Source organism: Abramis brama (genome assembly GCF_963993115.1).
Source record: "Abramis brama genome assembly, chromosome: 1".
Lineage (NCBI taxonomy): Eukaryota > Metazoa > Chordata > Actinopteri > Cypriniformes > Leuciscidae > Abramis > Abramis brama.
This window is the reverse complement of record NC_139963.1, coordinates 49,122,358-49,144,890: the sequence shown is the minus strand read 5'-3', so window position 1 is coordinate 49,144,890 and position 22,533 is coordinate 49,122,358. Positions and strand designations below refer to the sequence as shown.

Here is a 22,533-nt window from a genome sequence, read left to right as displayed (position 1 = left end):
GTCTATTAATAGTCTACTGATCATAAACAATTTATTTGTTGACAAGCAACAGATCTAATCTTTAGTTGACTATCAACAGATTATCTACAAATGGTTAACAATTTTTTAAAAACAGTTTTAAATCAGCTAAAATAATTATTAATTTGATGCATATAAGACCCCTTGAGTAGGATATACAGTATCATATACTTCATATGCTGACATGACTGTTGACTTTTAACTGACAGATTGATCTTGAGTTGTTGGTACTCAATCTACAGAAAGTTAGTTGACAATTGAAAGTTAGTCGACAATTGGTTAATAACCTGTTGCAAAATAATATTGACAGTCAACAGGCACTTTTTCGTAAAATCTGTAGATTAACACTTGAATTGTACCTTATAGTCTATAGGCAGTCAGTTAAATGTATGTTACTTGTCTGTTGAAACAGTGTTGTTGAATGTCAACTGATGCACTGTTGACAAGCTACTGAATGGCTACTAATAACTAGTAAAGTCTCAACAAACGGACTATCAAAATAAAGTGTTACCGGAACATTCCCCAAATATTCAGAGTTGTTTATGGGAACGTATAGTTTTCTTGATGTTAGAGGAACATTTTTTAAAAGGTATAATGTTCCTCAAAAGTCTTTCAATTTAATTTCGGTTTAAAATGAAACATTCTAGGAATGTGGATTTGTAACATTCCAAGAACATAAAAATGTTTCCTGAATGTTTAAAGGTTAGTATTGAAGGATTCAAATTTAAGAATCTATTTCAAATATGCTTCCTTACATAACATCACGGTAAAGAATATTGTATTTAGTGTTTAAGGGTAAGATAATGATTCTGCTCAGCAAAGTTGCCTTTCCTGTTTTCTCCTCATTGTCTTTAATGGCTCTTTGAGTCCCAGTATCACTCAGAACTGATGGGATTAGCACACGAATGATTCACTGAGAATCTCACCTTTTGTTCTGCAAATGGCTTTTCGGATTAGGATTGGCTAGACCCTCAGTCTAGGGTGTTACCTTAACCTGTATACTCATTTACATGCTTTGTTTGAATTTGTCTCCACCCCCAAAAGTCCCTCCTCCTAAAATGCCTATAAGATACCATGTAAAGTTATGTTAGATTAGATTATGTTGGACGAATCCTCAGCCGCGCTCAATAAAGAATACTTCTGTTTGAACGTGATCCCAACGTCTCCTGGTTCTTGCTTTGAAGAAAGAAAAACTTTACAACAGTATGATGTTCCTGGAACATTATTTCAATCATCCAAACAACTGCTGTGAACAAGCACTGAAATAAATAGAAATAACACCACAAACTACAACTTGCTTTAGCCACAACCTTAGATGAACTGAAGATAAAAGGCATTAACTCTCTCAAGATCTGATTTAAAAAAAAAACTCCACGAATGAACAGCATTACCAGCATTCAATTATTACTGACCAGACTGACTATTTCTGTCATGTCTATAGAAGTTCTTATTGAGAATTAACAGAGGTTTAGCTGTAGATGTCTTATTGAAAATGTTTTGTTTTAGGTCACCATCATGGAGATCAGTGTTTGCTTTAGATGGGCAGCACAGGTAGCCAGGTATCGACATCAGAAATGGAGATGAATAATATGAGCCATTTCATGCTTAATACAGCAGATTGTTTGCACTAGGTTGTAACATTAAGAGTTTAAACTTAAGAGAGATTTTTCATATATGAATAACAACAGAGTAAAGCAAACTAGGGACTAGACAACATCCGACAGCAAGCCACACACAACAGCACCAGCATTGTCAAGGAATCTGATTATGTATATCTTGATGAACTCATTGTGTTAGGTGCTACATTGGAGGAGCATGAGGAAAGACTCCTCGATGTATTAAATCATCTTGAGGAGGTTGTGTTACATCTCTGACTTAATTAAACAAACACATGCTTTTAGGTTTCTACTATGTGAACTCTCACTTCTTTACTGAAGATTTTCCCACTGCCCCACTTTACGAGCTCCCTCTTGTGACTGATACTTGAAACAACCCCAGCAATACTGATACACGACATACCCCCTTTTCCTGGATATAAAATCACTACATCACTTAATAGCTCATTATTATTGACATTGTTTTCTTCTTTTATTCATAATTATCTCAACATTTTCATTTTTCATTGAAGACATTAACAAAAAGTTAACTATATTCCATCATATTTATTAAATATGCAAACGCATAGGCCTATGCCTACAGCTACTTAAAGGGATGGTTGATTATGATTTCACTTTTCTAACTTTAGTTATTGTATAATGTTGCTGTTTGAGCTTAAACGGAATGCATCCGAGGCGGCTGCGCTACTGGTTTCACACTTGGGTCTATGTCTGAGAACTTGGTTGGTGTTTAAATTGCCAACCCCACTGCACACTTTTGGATACTTTTGTTACAGAGCGTGCTTTATTTCAATCATGGCAGAGATGTCAACGCCTATTTTTAACACTCAGCTTAGCGACGCAGTTAAACTAAATGTACGAAGCAAACTTTGTACAAAGCAGAAATAACCTCAACATGAGCAACAACTGTGAAATAAGATCACATAATTTGTCAATAAGATGGACGTAAAAGTGAAGCTTGTTTATATAGAAACAGCGGGCTCCCAGCATATTTTCGGTAGAACAAAGAAAAGAGAGATTTATTTAACATGTTAACCCATACCCTACTTTGTTTTACTGGCATATTTTTATTCAAACTATTTTAATCCCACATTTCTTTGATCAGACCTCTCACTTACCGTTCTTTGCTTTGGCCCTTCTTAAAATATATATATATATTCAAATGATCTTATGTGAAATTACCTTTCAAATTATTGATAAAAAAATGCTCTTGGCAACAGGGATAGCTGTAAGATAGTATGTTTGCTTAGCTTAGTGTCAAACTCTATGAATGTGTCATCTGAATACGGCAACAACATACAATAGTGGAAACAATTCCATTTAAATTAGATTTTTTTCCATATTACAAATGCCTTGGCAGTCCTTAAAACATATGACTAATCAACATTATATCACTAGCATTAATGTTGTGGTTACAGCTTAATTATAAACACTTGTTTTTGCCCCCATTTTTTATGAGATGAACTCGAAGATCAAATACTTTTTCTATGTACACAAAAGGCCTGTTTCTCAAATATTGTTCACAAATCTGTCTAAATCTGTGTAAGTGAGCACTTCTCCTTTGCTGAGATAATCCATCCACCTCACAGGTGTGGCATTTCAAGATTCTTATTAGACAGTATGATTATTGCACAGGTATGCCTTAGGCTAACCATAACATACGCCTGCCCATATCATAACCCAACCGCCACCATGGGTGTTAAAAATCAGCACTCACCTACACAACGGCATACACGATGTCTGCCATCTGCCCTCTACAGTGAAAACATCGAATGTGAGTTTGGGGCGGCAGTGGCTCAGTTGTTCATGTAGGTTGTCTACAAACCAGAAGGTTGGTGGTTCAATCCCCGGTTCCACCTGACCAAGTGTCGAGGTGTCCATGAGCAAAACACCTAACCCTATCCTGACGAGCTGGATGGCGCCTTGCATGGCTGACACTGCCATCGGTGTATGAATGAGTGGGTGAAAGTGAGGCTATCTAAAGCGCTTTGGTGGCCATAGGTCTGTGAAAGTGCTATACAAATGCAGTCCATTTACCATTTGACCAATCAAGTCAGATACGACAACGAACTGCAGTCAGGTTGAGACCCCGATGAGGACGACGAGCATGCAGATGAGCTTCCCTGAGATGGTTTCTGACAGTTTGTGCAGAAATTATTTGGTTATGTAAAGGGATTGTTGCAGCAGCTGTCCGGGTGGCTGATCTCAGACGATCTTGGAGCTGAAGATACTGTCTAATCAGTATCTTGATATGCCACACCTGTGAGTAAGATGGATTTTCTCGGCAAAGGAGAAGTGCTCACTAACACAGATTTAGACAGATTTGTGAACACTATTTGAGAAAAATAGGCCTATTGTGCACAAAGTAAAGGTCTTAGGTCTTGGGAGTAAAAACAAAAGTGTTGCGTTTATAATTTTGTTCAGTGTAACTAGCTAAACTATTGCAATGATATCATTCCACAACTGCAGTGTTGCCGCTTGGCAACACAGACATTTGATCCATTTACCATAAACTAATTTCATAAAAACTTTGAGTGGTGAATGTCATAACTTACCTGAGATGATGTTTATGATTTTTTGTTTATGTGATCTATGGGCTGGTCCTTGTCTGTTACTGATGTTTTAGTTTGTTTTCAGAAAGTACTGCCAAGAGACAGCAGAAGTCCACAGAAAAAAAACTGCATGTCATGTGACCTAACCAAAGCACATCCTTGGCTTAACTGAAAGTGTCATCATTCCAAAAAAAACAAACAAAAAAAAAAAACAACTTGTTTTCTTAATGAGACAATGGCAAGGAAATGAACAGTATGTTGCCATGTCAACACCATGTGGTAGAGGGTTAAGCCATAAATCATAATGTGCCTTTATAAAATACATAGCCTAATCAGCACACAAACATAAAGCTTGCCACAGCACACTGGCAAACAAAATGATTGTGAATGCTTCATGAAAATAAAATAAATAAAGACTGTCTAAACATTTTAATAATTTATTGGTAATGTTTTGTGTTTTTGTCCACAAAGATCAAGTCAATGATGTAGCATTAGCAACTGCTGTACGGCGCTGTCCGTGGCGATGGTCCTGAATTGTTTGATATCGATGGCTCGAAAATCAATTATTCTCTCGTGCAGGGGCTGTTTATGTGAGAAAGCGGTGATCTTTATAAATGAAGCACTTCAGAAATAGTTGAAATTGCAATTTATTATGATTATTGGATATTATAAAAAATAATCCAAACTATAATAGCCTAGCCTACATATTTTAAAATTGTAACATATATTGCTGCCACAATAACCTTTTCAAAAATGTACGTGCCTTCTCTTTCCCATTTTTGTTCGCTGAGGTGGAGCTGCGACGAAATATTGTTTTTGTAAATACTTTCCAGCATTTCAGTAATAAAAGTTTACATCTTGCGTACGGTGCTCAGCAGTGATCAAAAAGGATTTAAACCGTGAATTTTGAATCTCTTGTAAACTCAGAGATGTGGATTCAGACGGCAATTAAATTACCACACGACCTGTTTGTCAAAAAACAGAAGGTACTAATTTGGCCAGGGATTTTTACGCGGGTTGGGTGAGAAAAACACTGATATTATGGATTCGGACGGCACTAAAATCACCGACTTACCCCTGTAAATGTTTAAAATACCGGACGAGCCCATGAGAAACAATATTAGCGTCCGAATAGGACTTAACTGACAGTAGCCTATGCTTTCACTGGCCTTTAAAAGAGCGTTTTAATTAAATGAATAATATTGTATAATAATATTAAAAATCGAACAACAATCAGTGTAATGGCAATTTTATTCTTTGCATGAAAACACTTGAATTAGCCTAATTTAATACTGTCTGGGTGTATTAAAACTTCAGAATTATATTCATATAGACCTGCAACAGTGATAAGGTAAAGCTAAGAGTGGTCCAGACCAACCTTACGAAAGTGTAACTTACAAAAGATATACTTAGCGTACGAACGTTTCGGGAACCGTCCCATAAGGTTAAGAGAGAGGCTAAGGAATAGGTTAAGAACTACTTAGAGATAAGAACGCTTTGGGAAACCGGGCCCTGTCCATTAGAGCCTGCGATTTCGCCACGGAGTTTTTCTATGACTAATAAAATTGGTCGACTAACGTGACGTGTGATAAAGGTATCTTTTCCATGTTAAGAGTTTGTCTTGACCAGCCACAACGTGACAGTTCTATTTTAGAAAATTTATATTTTTCTGCAACGTCATGCTGGAACACACAAATTGTGGCAATGATTATCTGAATTTATGTGCTTAATATTAAAAGCTTGTAATGTGACTGAATATTTAGTGCAACCAGCTTTCTAACTATAAAAGCAATAACTCACCTCAGATTTTGAAATGAAAAATTTAAACGGAACACTTCAAAATGTTAACATAACATTTTGAAGTGTTATAACAAGTGTTATTGTTTTAGTAGCCTAACTCTTTAGCCTATGTATTTGAATAATGTTTAAATGGTGTAATATGTGAATTTGATTCTGTAGCCTCTACTAATCCTTTTTTTGCAATTGGCATCAAGATTACTCTGGTGCTGTGCACTTGTTGCAAGACTCTGCCCACACGCTGTTCTGATTGCTGTGGGTTTTGATTGATTTATACATAGTCAGGTTATCCCATAAAAGGATTTCCTAAAAGGGCACCCTCTGGCTGCCAGTCTGAATGAAATTGAAATTACAAGAGTTTGGCACTCCATATTGCTAACATTTAATTTTGAATAAAAATAGAAACAAGGCACTTGTAGTGAAAACAAGTAAGAGCAAATGAGTACAAGTAAAGTGAGCAAGAAGCTGGACATGAAGGGTATTTGAAAAGGGAAGCTTAATGTGATAGTCGAGAATAGGACATACAGTAATGTTCCATAATGAAGATTACACACATGAAACAATTCAAATTAAAACCGCTTCACTGAGGCGCACAGAATAATGACTCAACTAAATTCCACAATTGTTTGTTTTTTACTGGATAGTCTATAACTGAATCCTTTTATAGAAAAATTGCCCATTACCATGATTGGTAAGGAGAAGAGCACTTAATTGCAGTCTAAAGTCAAACAAGTCCAAAAACAATTTAACCATCACTGCCTGAGTGAACACTTCAGTCTTGTAAGGATTTGAAGTTACATGACAAATAACTCATGAACACCAAACAAACACAGATCAGCAACAAAAGGAGGCAAAGATAACTTGTATAAAATTTATTTTATTTTATTTAAGTGACATGTCCTACAGCCAGTACTGAATCAAATCATGGACAGGGAGATGTGTAGGCTGCCTCAAATGAATCACCTGAAAGAGGAACATGAAAATAAACTGGATAATTTAACAATTCAGCCAGGGCAAAGCATAAGGATGAAAGCTTACTTGTCTGATAGTAGTCATAAACATTTATGACTGCTGGCTTGAGATTATTCACTTTAAGAACCTGCTTCAGCTGCAGAGTGTAACTCATGGGGATGCCTTTGGGAACCTGCGAGAACGAACGAATGAACTGCAGCACATACACAGCACTTGAGATGGCAGCTAGTAATATTTCCAGTGTACAGGCTCACCTCTTTCAGATAAACTAGGACATGATCATCTTCAGAATCAACTCGCTCCACAAGCGGAGCGAATGATTGGGGTGAAGAGCCAAGCTGAGGAAAAGACCATTTACATACAAAATTACAACTGAAGGAGCTTCAAGCATCTCTGGACTTTCTAATCATCTTGAACGCATACGAACCAGTGACGTATCTGCCGTGAAGCCTGACAGGAGCTTAATGTCCACAATAACCATGTTAGTGCTTGCTTTTTCACCATTGTATCTGAATGAGGGTGATGGGGAAATAAGAGGTTTAGTCAACAGGATCAAGAACATCTTTGTTAGTCATAAACATTAGCTGATTTCAGGACACAAAGTGAAAGGTTCTTACGTCACCGTGAAGTTCAACATGAGATCTGTACCAAGTGTTTGGCAGTCTCCAGTCACCTGCGCTTCAACACTCAGCGTCCTGGAGACTTTAACAGGTGTTGGGATGTTGTAGAAACATGCAACCTATAGTATGAGTGCAGAGCAAACAAAGCACAGTAAGATTTGGATGTGCACAACAGAAGTTGAGGGAGTGAAGATACAGACCTGCACAGACACACAAGTGGATCCTGATGCTTTAACACTATATTTGCCAGGAACGTTCTTCAGCGGCTTCTCCTGATACAGCAGCCTGTTGTCCCGATTCACTTTGAAGCTATAAGAGTCTCCTCCTACTACTGAGGACTGTACGGTAACAGTGCTGGAGCCATCCAAGTTGAACACTTGAGCAGCGTACACCGACAGGGCATGAAGAGCCACCACAGTGTCCTAAAAACAAGCACCAGATTAAAGACTGCTCATAAATGATTGCACTCATGTTTGGTAGTCAGAGGCACCTGGGTGGAGGAGAAGCCTCCATAGGGATTCTGCTGGGTCACGAGCCAGTTGACAATGCGGTTAGCATAACCCAGATTAGCTGTTGTGAGAGGCTGAACAGCGAGAACCGCTAGAAGCACGTAAGAACTGATCTCCACTGCCAGAGTATCACCAGATGTCGTCTGAGACCAATGGACCTTAGAGCCTTAGGATGAGATGGAGGGGAGAAAGTTGATGACAAAGAACCTGATGAACAAATCAAGAGGCTGGTAAATCTCACCATCAGAAATGCCAAGGTTGTTCAAGCAAGCTAAAAGCTGTGAGTGAGTGGTGATATCTCCAGCTAGACTGAAGGTGTAGGCCAGCAGAGCTGTGGCGTAAGTGTTTCCCACATTCCCAATGACAGGCCTCAAGCATGACAGACCGTTGATAATGACGGGATCCTGAAACCAAAACAAGTATCAGACAAATCGGCAAGGAACTCACAGAACTACTGGAGATGCGTATACCATTGTGGGGACGCCTAGTTCGAGCAGTGATGCAACAACGTAGGCAGTCATGGTCACCTCGTCACCAACACCACCCTAAAACACCACCACATTTGATTTAGAAGAACAGCCTCATCTCAAGTCAATTGATTAGGGCATAGTTTAAGAAACATGTATTGCACCTTTATGTCGATGTGGTGCAGAGTTCCCTGCTGAATGAAACAGCCATCTGAACCCTGCTTGCTGATCAACCAATCCTTTGCACTCTGCAGGACATGTGGATCAATGAAGACAAATTGCCTCGCTAGACCAAAAGACCTCATGACAAAGGCGGTCAACCTGGTTGTGAAAAAGGTTGTGACAAACTGAACTTACAAACTGCTGGTGCCACAACAGATTACACACAACAGTAGAACAAAGCGAAACTCACCATGTATTCGATTCATCATTACCAAACGTGCTGTATGAACCATCATTATGTCTGTAGTTCAGTTGTCTTTGGTATCCTGATTGGGGCAAAACCCACATGTAAATTGGTCAGGAAGGGAGTTAGACTGGAGGACTAAACCTCTTTGGAATTTAGTCTCCTACAAAGGTAAAGTGGATTTGATCATCCATACCGCTCTTAAGGTAGCCTGTGGCGGTCTCTCGGATGGCTGCGGTGAGTTGCCCCGTGACTTCCAGGTACAGCAGGATGTAAATATTGGGAGCAAGAACAATCATATTCTGTTCTCCACAGCCATACGGCATCTTTAATAACCGATCCAGATTCTTCAGCGCACGACCCATTATGTCCCCTATGAGGTCAAACATAAAACCCACATCAGAAAAGTTATTCTGCAAAATATTACCTGTCAGTTTCTACTCAAAGAAATGTTTTACCAAGGACTGAAACGGAGCATCTAGCTGATCCTTGAACAACATTTTTTGGAAATGTCAGAGTCACGTCTTCAGAAAGATCTTTTCCTGCAGACAAGAGAAGGGATCTGTATAGAGCACTTGGCTAATATTCGGCTGTACAGGGAGAATGTTTTCGGGAATCACTGAGTGCAAACAAACCCTTGGGACACAGTAACCAACTCTGGGTGTTTGTCCTTTCAACTCCTTCAGGCTATAAAAACAAAAACATCAGTAAAGCAGCATGATCTCCATGATCAAACTCCAGTAGGCTGGTAAACTCACCAGGACAAGTAGACTTCGAGTGACTTCGTCAATGCGTCCTCTCGTAGGCACAGTCACGACTTCAGTGCCACATCGAGACCGGGATGCTTCAGCTGAAGCACTGACAGTCACATTGACAGCTCCTGCAGTGACAAAAGTATATTAGGTGTTGCTCACTTCCTGTCTAATTTAGAGAGAGGCCATCCAAAACTGACCTAGAACAGAAGCTGAGAGAACCCATTTGAAGGTCTTTCTCCCATTGGCACAAAGACAGGATGAATACGGATCAGTATATTGTTTAAGAGTGAAGGCCGTGGATGAAGCTGGTGTTACTTTAACCTGCCAATGAAACAGCACATGGAGCAAAGACACATGACCTATATAAATATAAAGATCCTATATAAAAAAAAAATATAAAAAAAAAATAAATAATCATGACAGACCATGATGCACTTGGACAGATAGCTGAAGACTGTGGCCTTCAGCTCAAAAGACTCCCCACGGATGATGGAGTACGGCAGGGAGAGCTCCAGGAAGAAGGGCTGGAAGACCGTCAGCAGAGCAGGAGGAGCCAGACCGAAACCTTTTGAGGACAGACAGAACGCCTCAGTCTCCCATGTGGTGATGGTGTCAGGAACAGTGAGGGGAACTCGTGTGGATCCAGTGTCTCTGAATGACAGCAGAAAAAAAGTGGAACAGGAGTAAAATGTGCGCAAGTCGCTTTAGAAGGAACAAGATGCTTCACTAACCCCACTTGAGCAAGCTGCCAGAGCCATGTTTCTGGAAAGTAAGTCCTGACAGTCACATAAGCAGAAAGTGCTGGAGGTGACACTTCCTCTTTTGGAGGAGCAATTTCAGCAGGAGCAGGAGCCCGAGGCTTTTCAGCCATAGCCATAGGACGAATAGGAGCAAGACGGCCATCCATCACTGGAGAGACATGATTTTACATCCACTTAACCTTCTTAGTGTCTGCACAATAAACAAGGTCCATAACGGTCCCTCTTTTAATTTATAAAAATATGATTAAACATCAGAATTTGCTGATCCACAAAGAACGTGTAATAAACTAACTCAAGGCAATTCATGCAGAATTTTGTTTTTTCCCCAAAAGAATTCCCCATTTGCATAGACCTACTACCTGGAAATCTAGGATACAGCGGGCACGGAGGGGCTCGTACAGGGAGATTTGTTGCGATCTTCATTCCCAGGCTCTGTCAGAGAGACAAGTCAAAACAAGACAGATTCAAAGTCAATGACTCTGTATTATTTAGGAACTATATGGTCATGAACAGGTTTCTACCTTGAAGGTTGTGTAGGCTTGATTTGTAGGAGCAACGTAGGGAGGCTTTATCGGAACAAGTCGACGGGGTCGAATGCCTAGACACTCTGGTTCATCCTGAACGCTGTTTGGGTAACCTGATAGTGATCGCACCGGGAGCAAGTCAAACACCTATGACCATAAAACAGTGTTTGTCACATTTCTGGAAAATTGTTTAACTATATGCAATGTTTGGCATGTTATGGTCAGTTTATAAATGTTAGGTGTTAATGTGTACAGTAAAAATGCTATCATAACTGCTGCATAATGCATAGGTTTGTCCAATTAGTCCATCAGCATTACTAAATTCTCAAGTTAAACCTGAATGTTGTAAGAACTGATTTTCCAGTTAAAACAAAACACACCCTGCAATAAAGCAGTAAAATGCACCCTGGACAGAAGATAGCAAAGGGAGAGCACAGGACACTGTCCTGCCCAAACTGTCCTTATCTCTGCATCCCCCATATATATATATATATATATATATATATATATATATATATATATATATATATATATGATGGTGTATCGTGAATATGTTGTTTTTCCCTTTTCATGTTTGGTGTCATTTTAAAGGGCACAGTGCGATTGGTAAAATGGTCTTAAATTTCATTTCAGTCATTGGTTTAATGAAAAAGATTGAGAACTTAGGAGAATCCTGTATCTCCTCTCTGGCTGATATCTCTTTACATCTCAAGAAACCAGGTGCTACCCCCCTGGGGTACATGGATTGGCCCAAACAACTCTAAACATTTGTTTAACCCCTTCTGTTCTGATCTGGTATTTAAGGTGAGGGAATAGAATACACTTTGGGACTTTTTACCAGCCCCCATAGTAATGTTTCAGTGCTTTCTGATTGGGAAGCCCTGACGCATTACTGTGTCTTCGTCAGGAAAACATTACTTACTTTTAGAGTCATCTTTGAGTAAATGTCATATATTTTCTAAATAGGCTTTTAATAATTTACTTCTGTAATTGGCATGATACATTTTACCTGACAAATAAATGTTAACCTTGATTTATTCTGCATTCTTCTGAAATCATTATTTCCAGTAGATTAATGTGTAGTCTGGTATTTCCGCAAATCTTTGTCCAGAATAGATCAAACTGAAGGCACTTTGAATGGACCATGGGGCACATCTTAGGAAGACCTTCTGATTTCTGACTATTCCCTGACTTAGCATGTTGTATGCTGCAAATATTATATAAATTACACCTATGGGTCTGTAGTGTGCGGCCGCATCGGGTAAAATATTTGTACTGCACCCTCTGACTATTTCAGGACTGGCTAGTTTGTGATCGTGAGCGCGCAGTCGCGACGTGACGTCTCAAAGTGACACTAGGTCCGTAATGAACGAATAATTGAAAGTATGGGATAATCAGAATAATCAAAGATCTAAATTAATTCATAATCAATATTTATGATTATTTTCTAATCAGAAATACAATCTAAATTTGATTATCATTTGAAATTGGAGTCAGATTAAGCGTAGAGCTAAAGTAATACAAAAACTAAATTCCAATAAATTAAGTGAACTTCACTGGAGCGCTGAAAAGACATACACGCTTTAAACCCTTCGCCAGGCCGTTGGATTCCGTCGTTGGGCTAATGGATGGTCCTTACAATGTCAAGCAAGATCAAAAAGGATTTAAAATCAACTGCACATGGATACCATTTTCGCACTCAGACGCCTTCTTGGCTCCAAGATCCAGATGCTCTGATCTACAGCACTGATGCCACACAGAGATCCTGCTTCAGCAGAGACAGTCAGAACATTTTCCTCAGCAGGAACGGCCGTAGCAGGAGAGAACTGTAGAGACACCTGGAACAAGGACCAACACACTGTAGGACATGTCATCATACCCCAGATGAAGGTAGTAAATGCTAGTACAAATCACACCTGGTTTTGTAAACAAGTTTCTGTGTCAAACGACGCACTACCAACAACAAATGTCTCACTGGGCAGAACGCAGTAGACCAGAATCTGCACAACTGGAGCCACATCAACACTGACAGACAGCTGGAACGTCAAAGAGCCGCTCGTGACTGTATTAGAAGCCCTTGCTGTGACTGTCTGAAATCCATGCAGGACGATCAATCCTCTGGACAGGACCTGACAAAAACAAAGGTGCATAAAAACAGGCGAGAGCAATGTTTATTTAAAAAAAAAACCTGATCTCCACTCACCATATAGATTATGTCAACAGTGTAGTCGCCGGCCTCTCCAACAAAAGAATACTTCACGGTCACTGGAAACGCAGCACCACATTTGAGCGGCTGCTCGAGCTTCACTATAGTCAGTTCACTAGATGGGTTACTGGAAGCATCAGGTTGGAGAAGCTGAACAACCCTTGTATCTGTAGTGAAGTATGGCGATTTGTAACCACTGACAACTGCTGGAGTCGCACTTGCCTGGGGAACAACGAATGGAATGGGTTTCTTGCCAAGCAAAAGAGATAGAGAATTCTACATTTCACAAAACAGAGCAAATCGTACCATCAGATTCAGAGCAGCTTTAGGAAGATTAGCAGTGCTGAGGGAGAACGAGGCCAGTCCTTTCTGGTTTGTGGTCAGATTCTGCAGCAGTTTGTTGGGCCAGCTGTTACCATCCAGGAGATAAACCGCTTTGTTTGCAACTGGAGTCCCATCAAAGCGGGACACGGATATCTGTTGGGAATCAAGGTTAGAAAAGGAAACAAATGTGAAGTCTTCTGCAACAAAGGGAGAACTTTTACTTGCCTTTCCTTTAATCGTTGATCCAGGTTCAAAATAATCTGGGAGGTCCACAAACGTGACCTTGCCGACTTCAAATGTAATGGACACTGTTGCAGATTTTGACACCAGTACATCTGGGAGAAAAAAAATAAAAATAAAAAAGTCAGCTTCCTTTGTACGCATGTCATTGGTCCAGATCAGCCAATAGCTCACCTGTTCCCTCCTCAGTGACATTCACTTTTACAAGAAGTGCATCTTTCATATTATTTTCAAATTTGGTGTTAAAAAACACTGATGTATCGATGGTAAGGGAGGCACAGCCTGTGTCATTCATCTGGTAGCAGAACAAAGAGTCACAATTAAGTCAGGCACAAGCAGAAGAAAAACCTTCCACTGCAAGTCAGGAGTCACACCTCTGCGGTTTGAGTCAAGCAACGGGTCAACTCAGGAACCACAGCATATGGAAATGGCTCACGACATACTTCCACCAAGGCTTGACCGGGTACAGGTTGGCCATATGTGTATCTGGAAAACGTCACAAGGAACAAGATCAAGAACTGTCCAACCACAAGACAAGAAAATTAACCATGACTCACTTGGCACAAGCCTCAACTTTCAGTCCCACATCTGCAACGCTGTACATCTGTGGTGTGTTTACGGTCACGTCAAACTTGGGCAAAACTAGACCAGGAATAAAAAATAAAAAAAATTGTTGTAAGACCTCAGATCTGTCACTGAACTGATTTATTGCACATTAAATACACAATGTTCATAACAGCTTACCATATTTTTTCACTTCAAAAACCTGGGAGATTGTTCGGTCACCAATAAAAGCCTTTAGTGTGTACATCCCAATCTGAGCCTCTGGGTTTAGCTCGTGAGAAAGCTGCAAAATCCAACCCGTTGAGGAAATGTTGGTCCACTGACCAATTCGGTTATTAGTATTGTCCTATTAAAACAATGAACTGCTCAGAAAAACATTGCAAACAAAGCAAAAATACAAAAAGCTGTGTTAGCTCCGTTCAAAGACTTGAATAGGGGCAAATGCTCACCTCTACAACCACCAGATTGTACTGTAAAACACAAAGACAGGAATATTATGCATTTAAAAAGCATAAACGTATGTAGCAAAGTCCTTGAAGAAAAAAAGATGTGCACAAAAATAAGCTGCAATAAAATTGGAATTTGTTCATGGCCAGTCCTTACCATCTGATCAATAGGCACAAATTTGGCATCCATGGTGACAACTCTGAAATTCACTGCAAAAACAGCAATAAAGGCCCAGATAAAGACAATCAGAACTTGTAGCATAAGGACTTTACACACCTCTAATATTCAACCAAGGGACATTCACAGCTCACCTGTTTGTCCTGGATTGTAGATGGGTTTGTCTGTTTGGATGAAGGTCAAAGGCAGGTAACGTCTAAACATGACTTTCCTCTCTTCAGTCGCTTTGAAGACCTTCCCTTGGACTTCTACCTTCATTGTCTGTACAGAATCTCCATCTACTTGAGGAGCCTGTAGAGGAACTGTTACCAACAAACCAGACAAAAAACCAAAAAAAAAGCATCTAAAAACAGACCTGGAAACAAACACATTGGTGAAATGGCTTTGAAGAAACCTGCTGCACAAGTTGAGTCATCCCATTTTCCTCATCAAGCAGAGAAACTGTCATTGTGAGACTCTCTTGGGGTTTCAGAAGACTTGCACACAATTTGGCATTAGATCCAGTTTCAATCACTGCAGGGAACGTCACCATGAATACCCTGTGTAAACATCATGAAGTTCAGGAACCAAAGGGAATCAGGTCAAAACATTTACATGTTGGTTGAACATACACAGGAAGTGGCTGCCACAGGGTTGCCAGGTCTGTGCATCAAAAATAGCCCTGTTGGGGTGGTATTAGCTCTGCATGATTATGGGTGAACACTTTATTCCAGGAAGAGGTAATGGTTCAAACAACATGTTACTTAATAAAAGTTCTAGCATCATTAATAGTAGTGTATTTCAAAAAAAAAGAAAAAAAAAGAAAAAGAAAATAAGTTTGATAGAGTGATTCATAAATACTTTTTGCCAACAGTTTAATAAACCAACTTAAGTGACATTTAATTTAAGAATAAGACATGTTTGAATCGAGATCACAATCTCTTAACGATTAATCATGCAGCTCTAGGTTTTATGTTAGAGCACCAAATTGTAATGTGAATACATACACACATACAAAAACATTTTGTTGATGAGGAACAAGAAACTCATTTCAACAATGACTTGTAACAAGACACATAAGCCTTCTTAATGAACACTCAGTGAGCACCATTCATCATTTGACCACAAGGTACAACACGATCAATGAACTCAATGGTTAAAGCTTTGGGAATTAATTTAGCCATCTTTAAAACTGCATCAGTATAAACATTAGGCTGCTTCTGTTCTCTTTAAAGCCCATGATACTCACGGCCTTTTCTGCCCATTAACAGCAAAGAGGAAAAGGGCTAAAATGAGCCCTTTCCAAACACAAATCTCCCTCACAGCCATGAAGAGCAATCATCCAAGACTAGACAGAAATCAAGAGTCTCTTTCAGAAACCCTGCAGCACGTCTGTTAAGATCCACACTGCTCTACAGCTTAACTCTAAATCAGCTGCACTGATGCCAGCGTTATTTAAACGCTCTTAATAATTCAGAACAGCTTGATTTAGCACTCACAGGCAATCTGGACATCTTTAGGGCGGAGCCCCGGTAATTAATCACAGGGTTGCCAACTCTGAAACACACGCTCTACAGTCAGGTTCGGTATTTCACAATATTACTGTTTTTTTTTAATTGTTTTTTATCAAATAAATGCAGCCTTGGTGAGCAGAAGATACTCCTTTAAAAACATTAAAAATCTTACTGCCCCCAAACTTTTGAACGGTAATATATATATATATATATATATATATATATATATATATATATATATATATATATATATATATATATATATGAAGAGTTCAGATGCAAAAACCTCTAAATGCCATCTGAAATTTCCTCCTAGAATGATCATTTTTATGAAGCTTGTATATTTAAGTTCAGTAATTTCACTTAAATGGCAATGAAAATGACCTATTAATTGCCATTTAAGTGAAATTATTGAAATTAAATATACGAGCTTGATAAAAAATGATCATTCTAGATGAAAATTTCAGATGGCATTTAGAGGTTTTTGCATCTGAACTCTTCATATATATATATATATATATATATATATATATATATATATATATATATATATATATATATATATATATATTCAAAAAGCTTATTTCATTTAATTTCTTCTTATTTTTTTGTTATTTTTTATTTTATTTACCTTTAAATTACTAGATTTGATCAATAAATAAATAGTAATTGCACATTCAACATAACTCACAATTTCATGCATAAACCTTTTAATTCATCTCAAAAAAATCACAGATTGTGTGTCTTTGCTGAACTCCTGTGGGGAAAAAAAAATTATATAACCTAACATTTCATGCCACTAAATGGACTTATAGGTCTATATGGAGCAAATGAACAGTTTCCGCTGGGCCTAAAGTCAGTTTCTCTTCAGTATGCATTCAGATACACATACAGACATTATAAAATAATTTTTGGTAAAGTTTTAGCATTGTTAGTTAGAATTTTTAGCTTTTTTTTAAATGTTCTGTTTGTATTGAAGCATTCTTCGCATTCCATTCATTCCAATGGGCGTCAAATTAACCCACGAGCGAAGCATTGCTACCTTTTCCAATTTCAACCACAAGATGATAAAGTTTTATATGTGGATATTTTACTTACTCGAACACATCGCTTCACTTCAGAATTAGCCCCCTATAATCCATGTGAAGCACTTTTATGATGAATAGATGCAATTTTATAATGGATAGCTGCACTTACTGGAGACAATTAAAGAAGATTGCAACAAAATATGATTAATCTGTTCTTTATTCAATAATTGAAAATATTTCATAAAAAATACATTTCAAATAACTTTACAGAAATTTGAAACTATTTATAAAAAAAAATGTAATTGTGACATTCATTAATTCTAAATGTACTGTAAACTGCCAAGTCAGTTTTCAAATGAGATCATACTTGTGCTTTTAGTGCAAAGGGTTCATAAACTGTGTCTGTTTTAGTTTGGGTATGTCATTTCTGGGGATTTTTTAGAAGTGGGGTTGCTGGCTAAGGCAGGCAGGTTAAAACACCCTGTTTACAAAAGATTGTTGGAGTTGAAAACGTCTTTACATTACCATCAGGATAAACTCAGGATTATACACAAATTATGATCATTCACGAATGCTTTTCAAAGTTTAAAGCAAGATTATCCTTTGAAAAAGTGTAATACAAATCGTATAGAGTATGAGATTTTGGGGAGAGAGCTGGAAACTAGTGTCATTTAGCTTCATATTTTTTTTTTTAAGGGAAATTAAATATTCTCAGGAGACCCATTGACCCTGGAAGACACGACCAAGACGGTTGAAAAATTCTGTTTTGTAATTTACACATCTGAAATTAAAGGTACGGTAGTTTTTTAAAAGTATTTTATTATCTAAAATCAATGTCTTTATTCATAAATATGTCCTCATTGGTGTAAAACGACCTCTGCCAATGATCTGACTTATCCTCGTAAGCAAAAAAATTCTTATTTGTATTTACATGGGACAGGAAGCTTCCATGTCATTCTGCCATCTTGAAAAACTATAATAGCAGAGAGGGACAAAAAGCACTAGCCTAGCTCAATTTCCAAAACACGTTTTCCTTTAGACCCAGCTGACTGAAACCAGCTGAAGTGGACAAAGAGATCAGTGAGAGGCGCTTGTCTCTGACTCCACCTGTGTCCCATTACCCTGTTAGTCTCAGCCTATTTATTCCATGTTCACTCATTCACTCACTGTGAAGTTTTGTATGATGTTGCACTGCATTTCTGAGCATTTTTTATCTGGTTTCATGTCTCTTGACTTTTAGATTTCTTGCTTGTTCCGTGGATTACTCTTTTGCCTCTGACCCCTGCCTGTTTTGTTTGTTTGTTTGTTTGTTTGGACGGCCTACCTGTCTTTTGACCCATTGCCTGTATATTTGATTACATGTCTGGATTGCCCCTTAATTAAAGCTGCATTTGGATCTCAACCTACGTGTCTCGGAGCAGTTTGTAACACTTAGGCTAACGTTACATGTTAACCAGCAGTTACTTCCACAGCATTGACAAATTTCCGGATTTGTAACCTTGACAAAAGTCGTTGTTCAAAATCACTATACATGTAAGTTGATTACAGCATATCTGCTAACATATCAGTTAGACAGCATATCAGTGTGATATTATCAGTTTACAGGTACATTGATAACTCATAGAGACAATTAGATTCCACAGAATGTGTTTCTTATTCTCTCACAGCGTAGGCCTATAAGCCACAACAATGATATTCAGTTCCAGTCAGAGATGTTAAGGATAATCTGCCCCTAGAAGGTAAACCTTAGGTTGAATTAATTACATATATTTACAAACGAACTATGTGCATAAAAAATAAATAAAAAAAATGCACATTTATAAATTATGTGCAGATGTACAAAAACAAAAGAAAACAAAAAGCAAAAATATGTGTTTATATTTACTTTAAAAAAAACCTGTGCACATTTACAAATCAACTGTGTATTTTTACAAAAAAATCTGGCCACGTTTACAAATGATGTGCATATGTACAAACAAACTGTGCATATTTGCAACAACAAAAAAAACTGTGCACATTTACAAGCTATGTACATATTTACAGAAAAATTCTCACAATTCAGTCAATCTAATCTAATTTTATAATCTGATAATTCTGATAATTTAACCGAACCACACATTTATAAGTGATAATTTGGCAGACACGAGTGCCACAATTATGTACATAGACACTGGAAAATATTTTTTTAAACAAAATAACTTTTCTTGGATTTCCAGATCACATCATTAGAATGTCGAGACCGAATTCATCTTAATCCACAAGATCCCTCAGTGCTCTCCTCCTGTGGGGTGATATTGGATGCAGAGGATGAGCCTGGACAGGACTTAAAAGAATAAGCAGCTGAAGTTCCAAAGAGCTGTAGCACTTCATCAGGCAGTTTGTGCTCATAGCATGCTTCTCCAGCTAACCTCAAACCATATCTGATGTACAGAATAGAGCTGAGGGTCTGCAGGGACATGCCAGCTTGTTTTTAACGACACTCATTTGACTGAACAGCCTTTCTACCTCACCGTTTGAGTGTGGGAGGGAGAGGACTGAAACTGCAGCAGAAGCCAAGTCTTCATATGGGTTTATGCCAGCTGAATCTCTGTACTTTTTAACTTCAGCCCAGAATGCCAATATGTTTGTTGTTTCCTCCCATTTCTGAAGGTGAATAGACCTCCACTGATTAATAATTGTATCAAGTGGGTCTGGGCAGTATCCTAAAATATTTGCAAATTTGACCATTGCAAATTTGTCTGTCAGGCTCTTGTTGTGGTTTAGTGTCTCCCCCACATTGAACAAAGACATGTGCTGCAGTATCTCCAAATTATCTGGGAGCCTCGCTCTCAGTTCATTTGCTAAGGAGATGGTGTAGCGCACACATCTCCTTCAAACACAGTCCTCCTCCTCTGGTTAAAGGTTTAGTTGTGCTGCCTTGGACTCAAATATTTAGCCAAGGTATGGCTTGGGAGAAATGTGGCCATCTATTGATTCTTTTAGGACATCAATTTTTGCCATTGGGTTAATGACCCAGCTGCAAACAGACTTTATTAGCCTCATTAAACAGCCAAGCAGCTTGACCGGATCTGACTGTTCCCCCTCAAAAGCCTTAAAGCAGCATTATGCAGCTTTGCCGATTTCTTCGCTGTTTTCTCGCTTTTTGTTCGCGAGTTTCTCTATAGAGCTCCCCCTACAGCTTCGGAATAGATATTTGACAACACTGTCGTCAAAACTCGTCGGCGACTCTCCCCCCTACCATCTTCTCCCGCTGGTCCTGTGCATTTGTTTTCAAAGAACCCGGCGAACGCACGGATCCATGTCTACTGAGGTATGTATGATACACAGAAGGCTAGCATATAAATGTTTAGATAGTATATGTGTACAGTGCCGTAAAGCAGTTTGTTACATCGCGAGACCTGATATCACGCGATACTTCCTGAAGCTGCTTCCCGCCGGCCCAAAGTTGCAAGGGTGGTTTTTCGTCTCACAGGCGCTCGAGGGGTGCGAGAAGACCACCATTCAACCCGAAAACATGGAATGGTCATATAACCATTCCAATGACTTCGAAGCTGTTCGGTTAAGATAAAAAAGTTACTTAGTTCACCTTTAACAGCGGACTGCACCTCACTAATAATAGATTTTAAAAAAAAGTTAGATACAGGAGGTTTTGTGGGTCACTGTACATGGAATGTAGAACATCTGCCATGTAACAGTGTTCACTTGACAATGGTAAGGCTGAAATGCAATTTTTGCTCCTCCCACTGATCAAGGATTCTGGACACAGCAGGCTCTATGGAAAGCCAGCGTGTGGCACAGACCTTTCTTATCAGAAATGGCTTCTCCCCACAGTTTATTGTTTGATAGACAGCCTTTTATGTCTCTCTGCGCTTTGGAGAAATAGAGAACCAATTGTATGTTTCTCTTACAAGAAATTCCACACTACGTGGAAGAGTGTTTTTGGAGGCAGAGCTTACAGCTAACTGCAGTGAATGACACACACAGCAGATAAGGACAAGATGTTGTAATCCTTCCTCCTCCCTAAGAATTTTGTGTACACCATTGTACACTCCTGTCATTACAGATGCATTATCTGTGCCAATGGCAAGCAAGTTCTCCTCCTTGAGGCCACACTTCCCAAGAAAAGCTAGAACAGCTCTGGCTATTGATCTAGCATCCCCTCCCTCCAGCTCAACAAGGCCTGGGTATGGCCACCACATTTGCTGTCTCCTCACTAAAATACCGAATCACGATTCCGAGGTATTTTGAGACACTTACATCGGTGCTCTCATCAAGGAGGAGGCTGTATTTGGAGTCACCAATATCAGCCACCAGTCTTTCAATGAAATATGGGGACAACACCCCATTTATCATTTCCGTACACTTGGTACGGTGCATCCGAAAAAAATGTTGGGCTGCAGTAGAATCGGAAAAAGCAGCTTTGCATGCCTTACCAATGTGGTCACAAGAAAGAATGGAACAATGCTCTGCAATCGCCATTGCCATGGTTGCTTCTGCATGTTTTCAAGAGTGCATTTTTTAGAGCAAATGTTAATGTTTTTTGCTTGGATTGATTGAAGGGCTTGGACTTTTTATTGTGCTTTTGAGTTGAGGCATGCTTTTTAACAGCGGACAACTTGGCACAATAAATGTCTGTCTTGCAGTACAGACAGTAAGCCCTTGTGTCATTGCCCACATAGGGCTTCAGCCCTTAAATTCAGGAATTAACTCCCATTCTTTCCTGTAAATTCCTGTTTAAATTTCCTGTTTTGTAAATCTACCTTAGAGTGTGACATGTTTGCTATTTTAAATGTTTGTAATGTTCTAGCTGCGTGTATTTATATTTGCTTGTGTATATATCCGCCTTTTATATTTATATTATGTTCATATGTTTAATAAAGTTGAATTTACATTGTGTGTATATGCGTTTTTGCTTGTGTATATGAGTTTGAGGGAAAAAAACGGTCAAATTAAATGGTTTGAATTAAAAACAAAGGAGAAGGCAGCTGTTATGTGATCACTGATTGGTCCCTGCTAAGACCTCAGTAAGACCTCACGCTTGCAGTGCTGGCGATATT

General features: G+C 38.8%; 1 protein-coding gene across 1 annotated transcript; it reads right to left on the bottom strand.

Annotated features, from left to right (window-relative positions):
* Positions 1-6,846: 6,846 nt before the first annotated feature.
* On the bottom strand, positions 6,847-21,829 carry LOC311081392 (pregnancy zone protein-like; the record flags this gene model as incomplete). Its single annotated transcript, XM_084111933.1, has 33 exons — positions 6,847-6,946; positions 7,022-7,127; positions 7,210-7,293; positions 7,383-7,464; positions 7,573-7,694; positions 7,776-7,997; positions 8,066-8,250; positions 8,326-8,488; positions 8,555-8,629; positions 8,716-8,872; positions 8,964-9,039; positions 9,154-9,330; positions 9,416-9,499; positions 9,593-9,644; positions 9,716-9,837; positions 9,910-10,033; positions 10,138-10,363; positions 10,444-10,621; positions 10,833-10,905; positions 10,995-11,144; positions 12,686-12,835; positions 12,914-13,126; positions 13,201-13,425; positions 13,510-13,862; positions 13,942-14,062; positions 14,142-14,253; positions 14,325-14,409; positions 14,512-14,677; positions 14,781-14,801; positions 14,935-14,987; positions 15,090-15,257; positions 19,736-19,922; positions 21,734-21,829. The coding sequence occupies 33 exons, from the start codon at positions 21,827-21,829 to the stop codon at positions 6,906-6,908; spliced, it is 4,449 nt and encodes a 1,482-aa protein (XP_083968059.1). The 3' UTR covers positions 6,847-6,905.
* Positions 21,830-22,533: the final 704 nt, after the last annotated feature.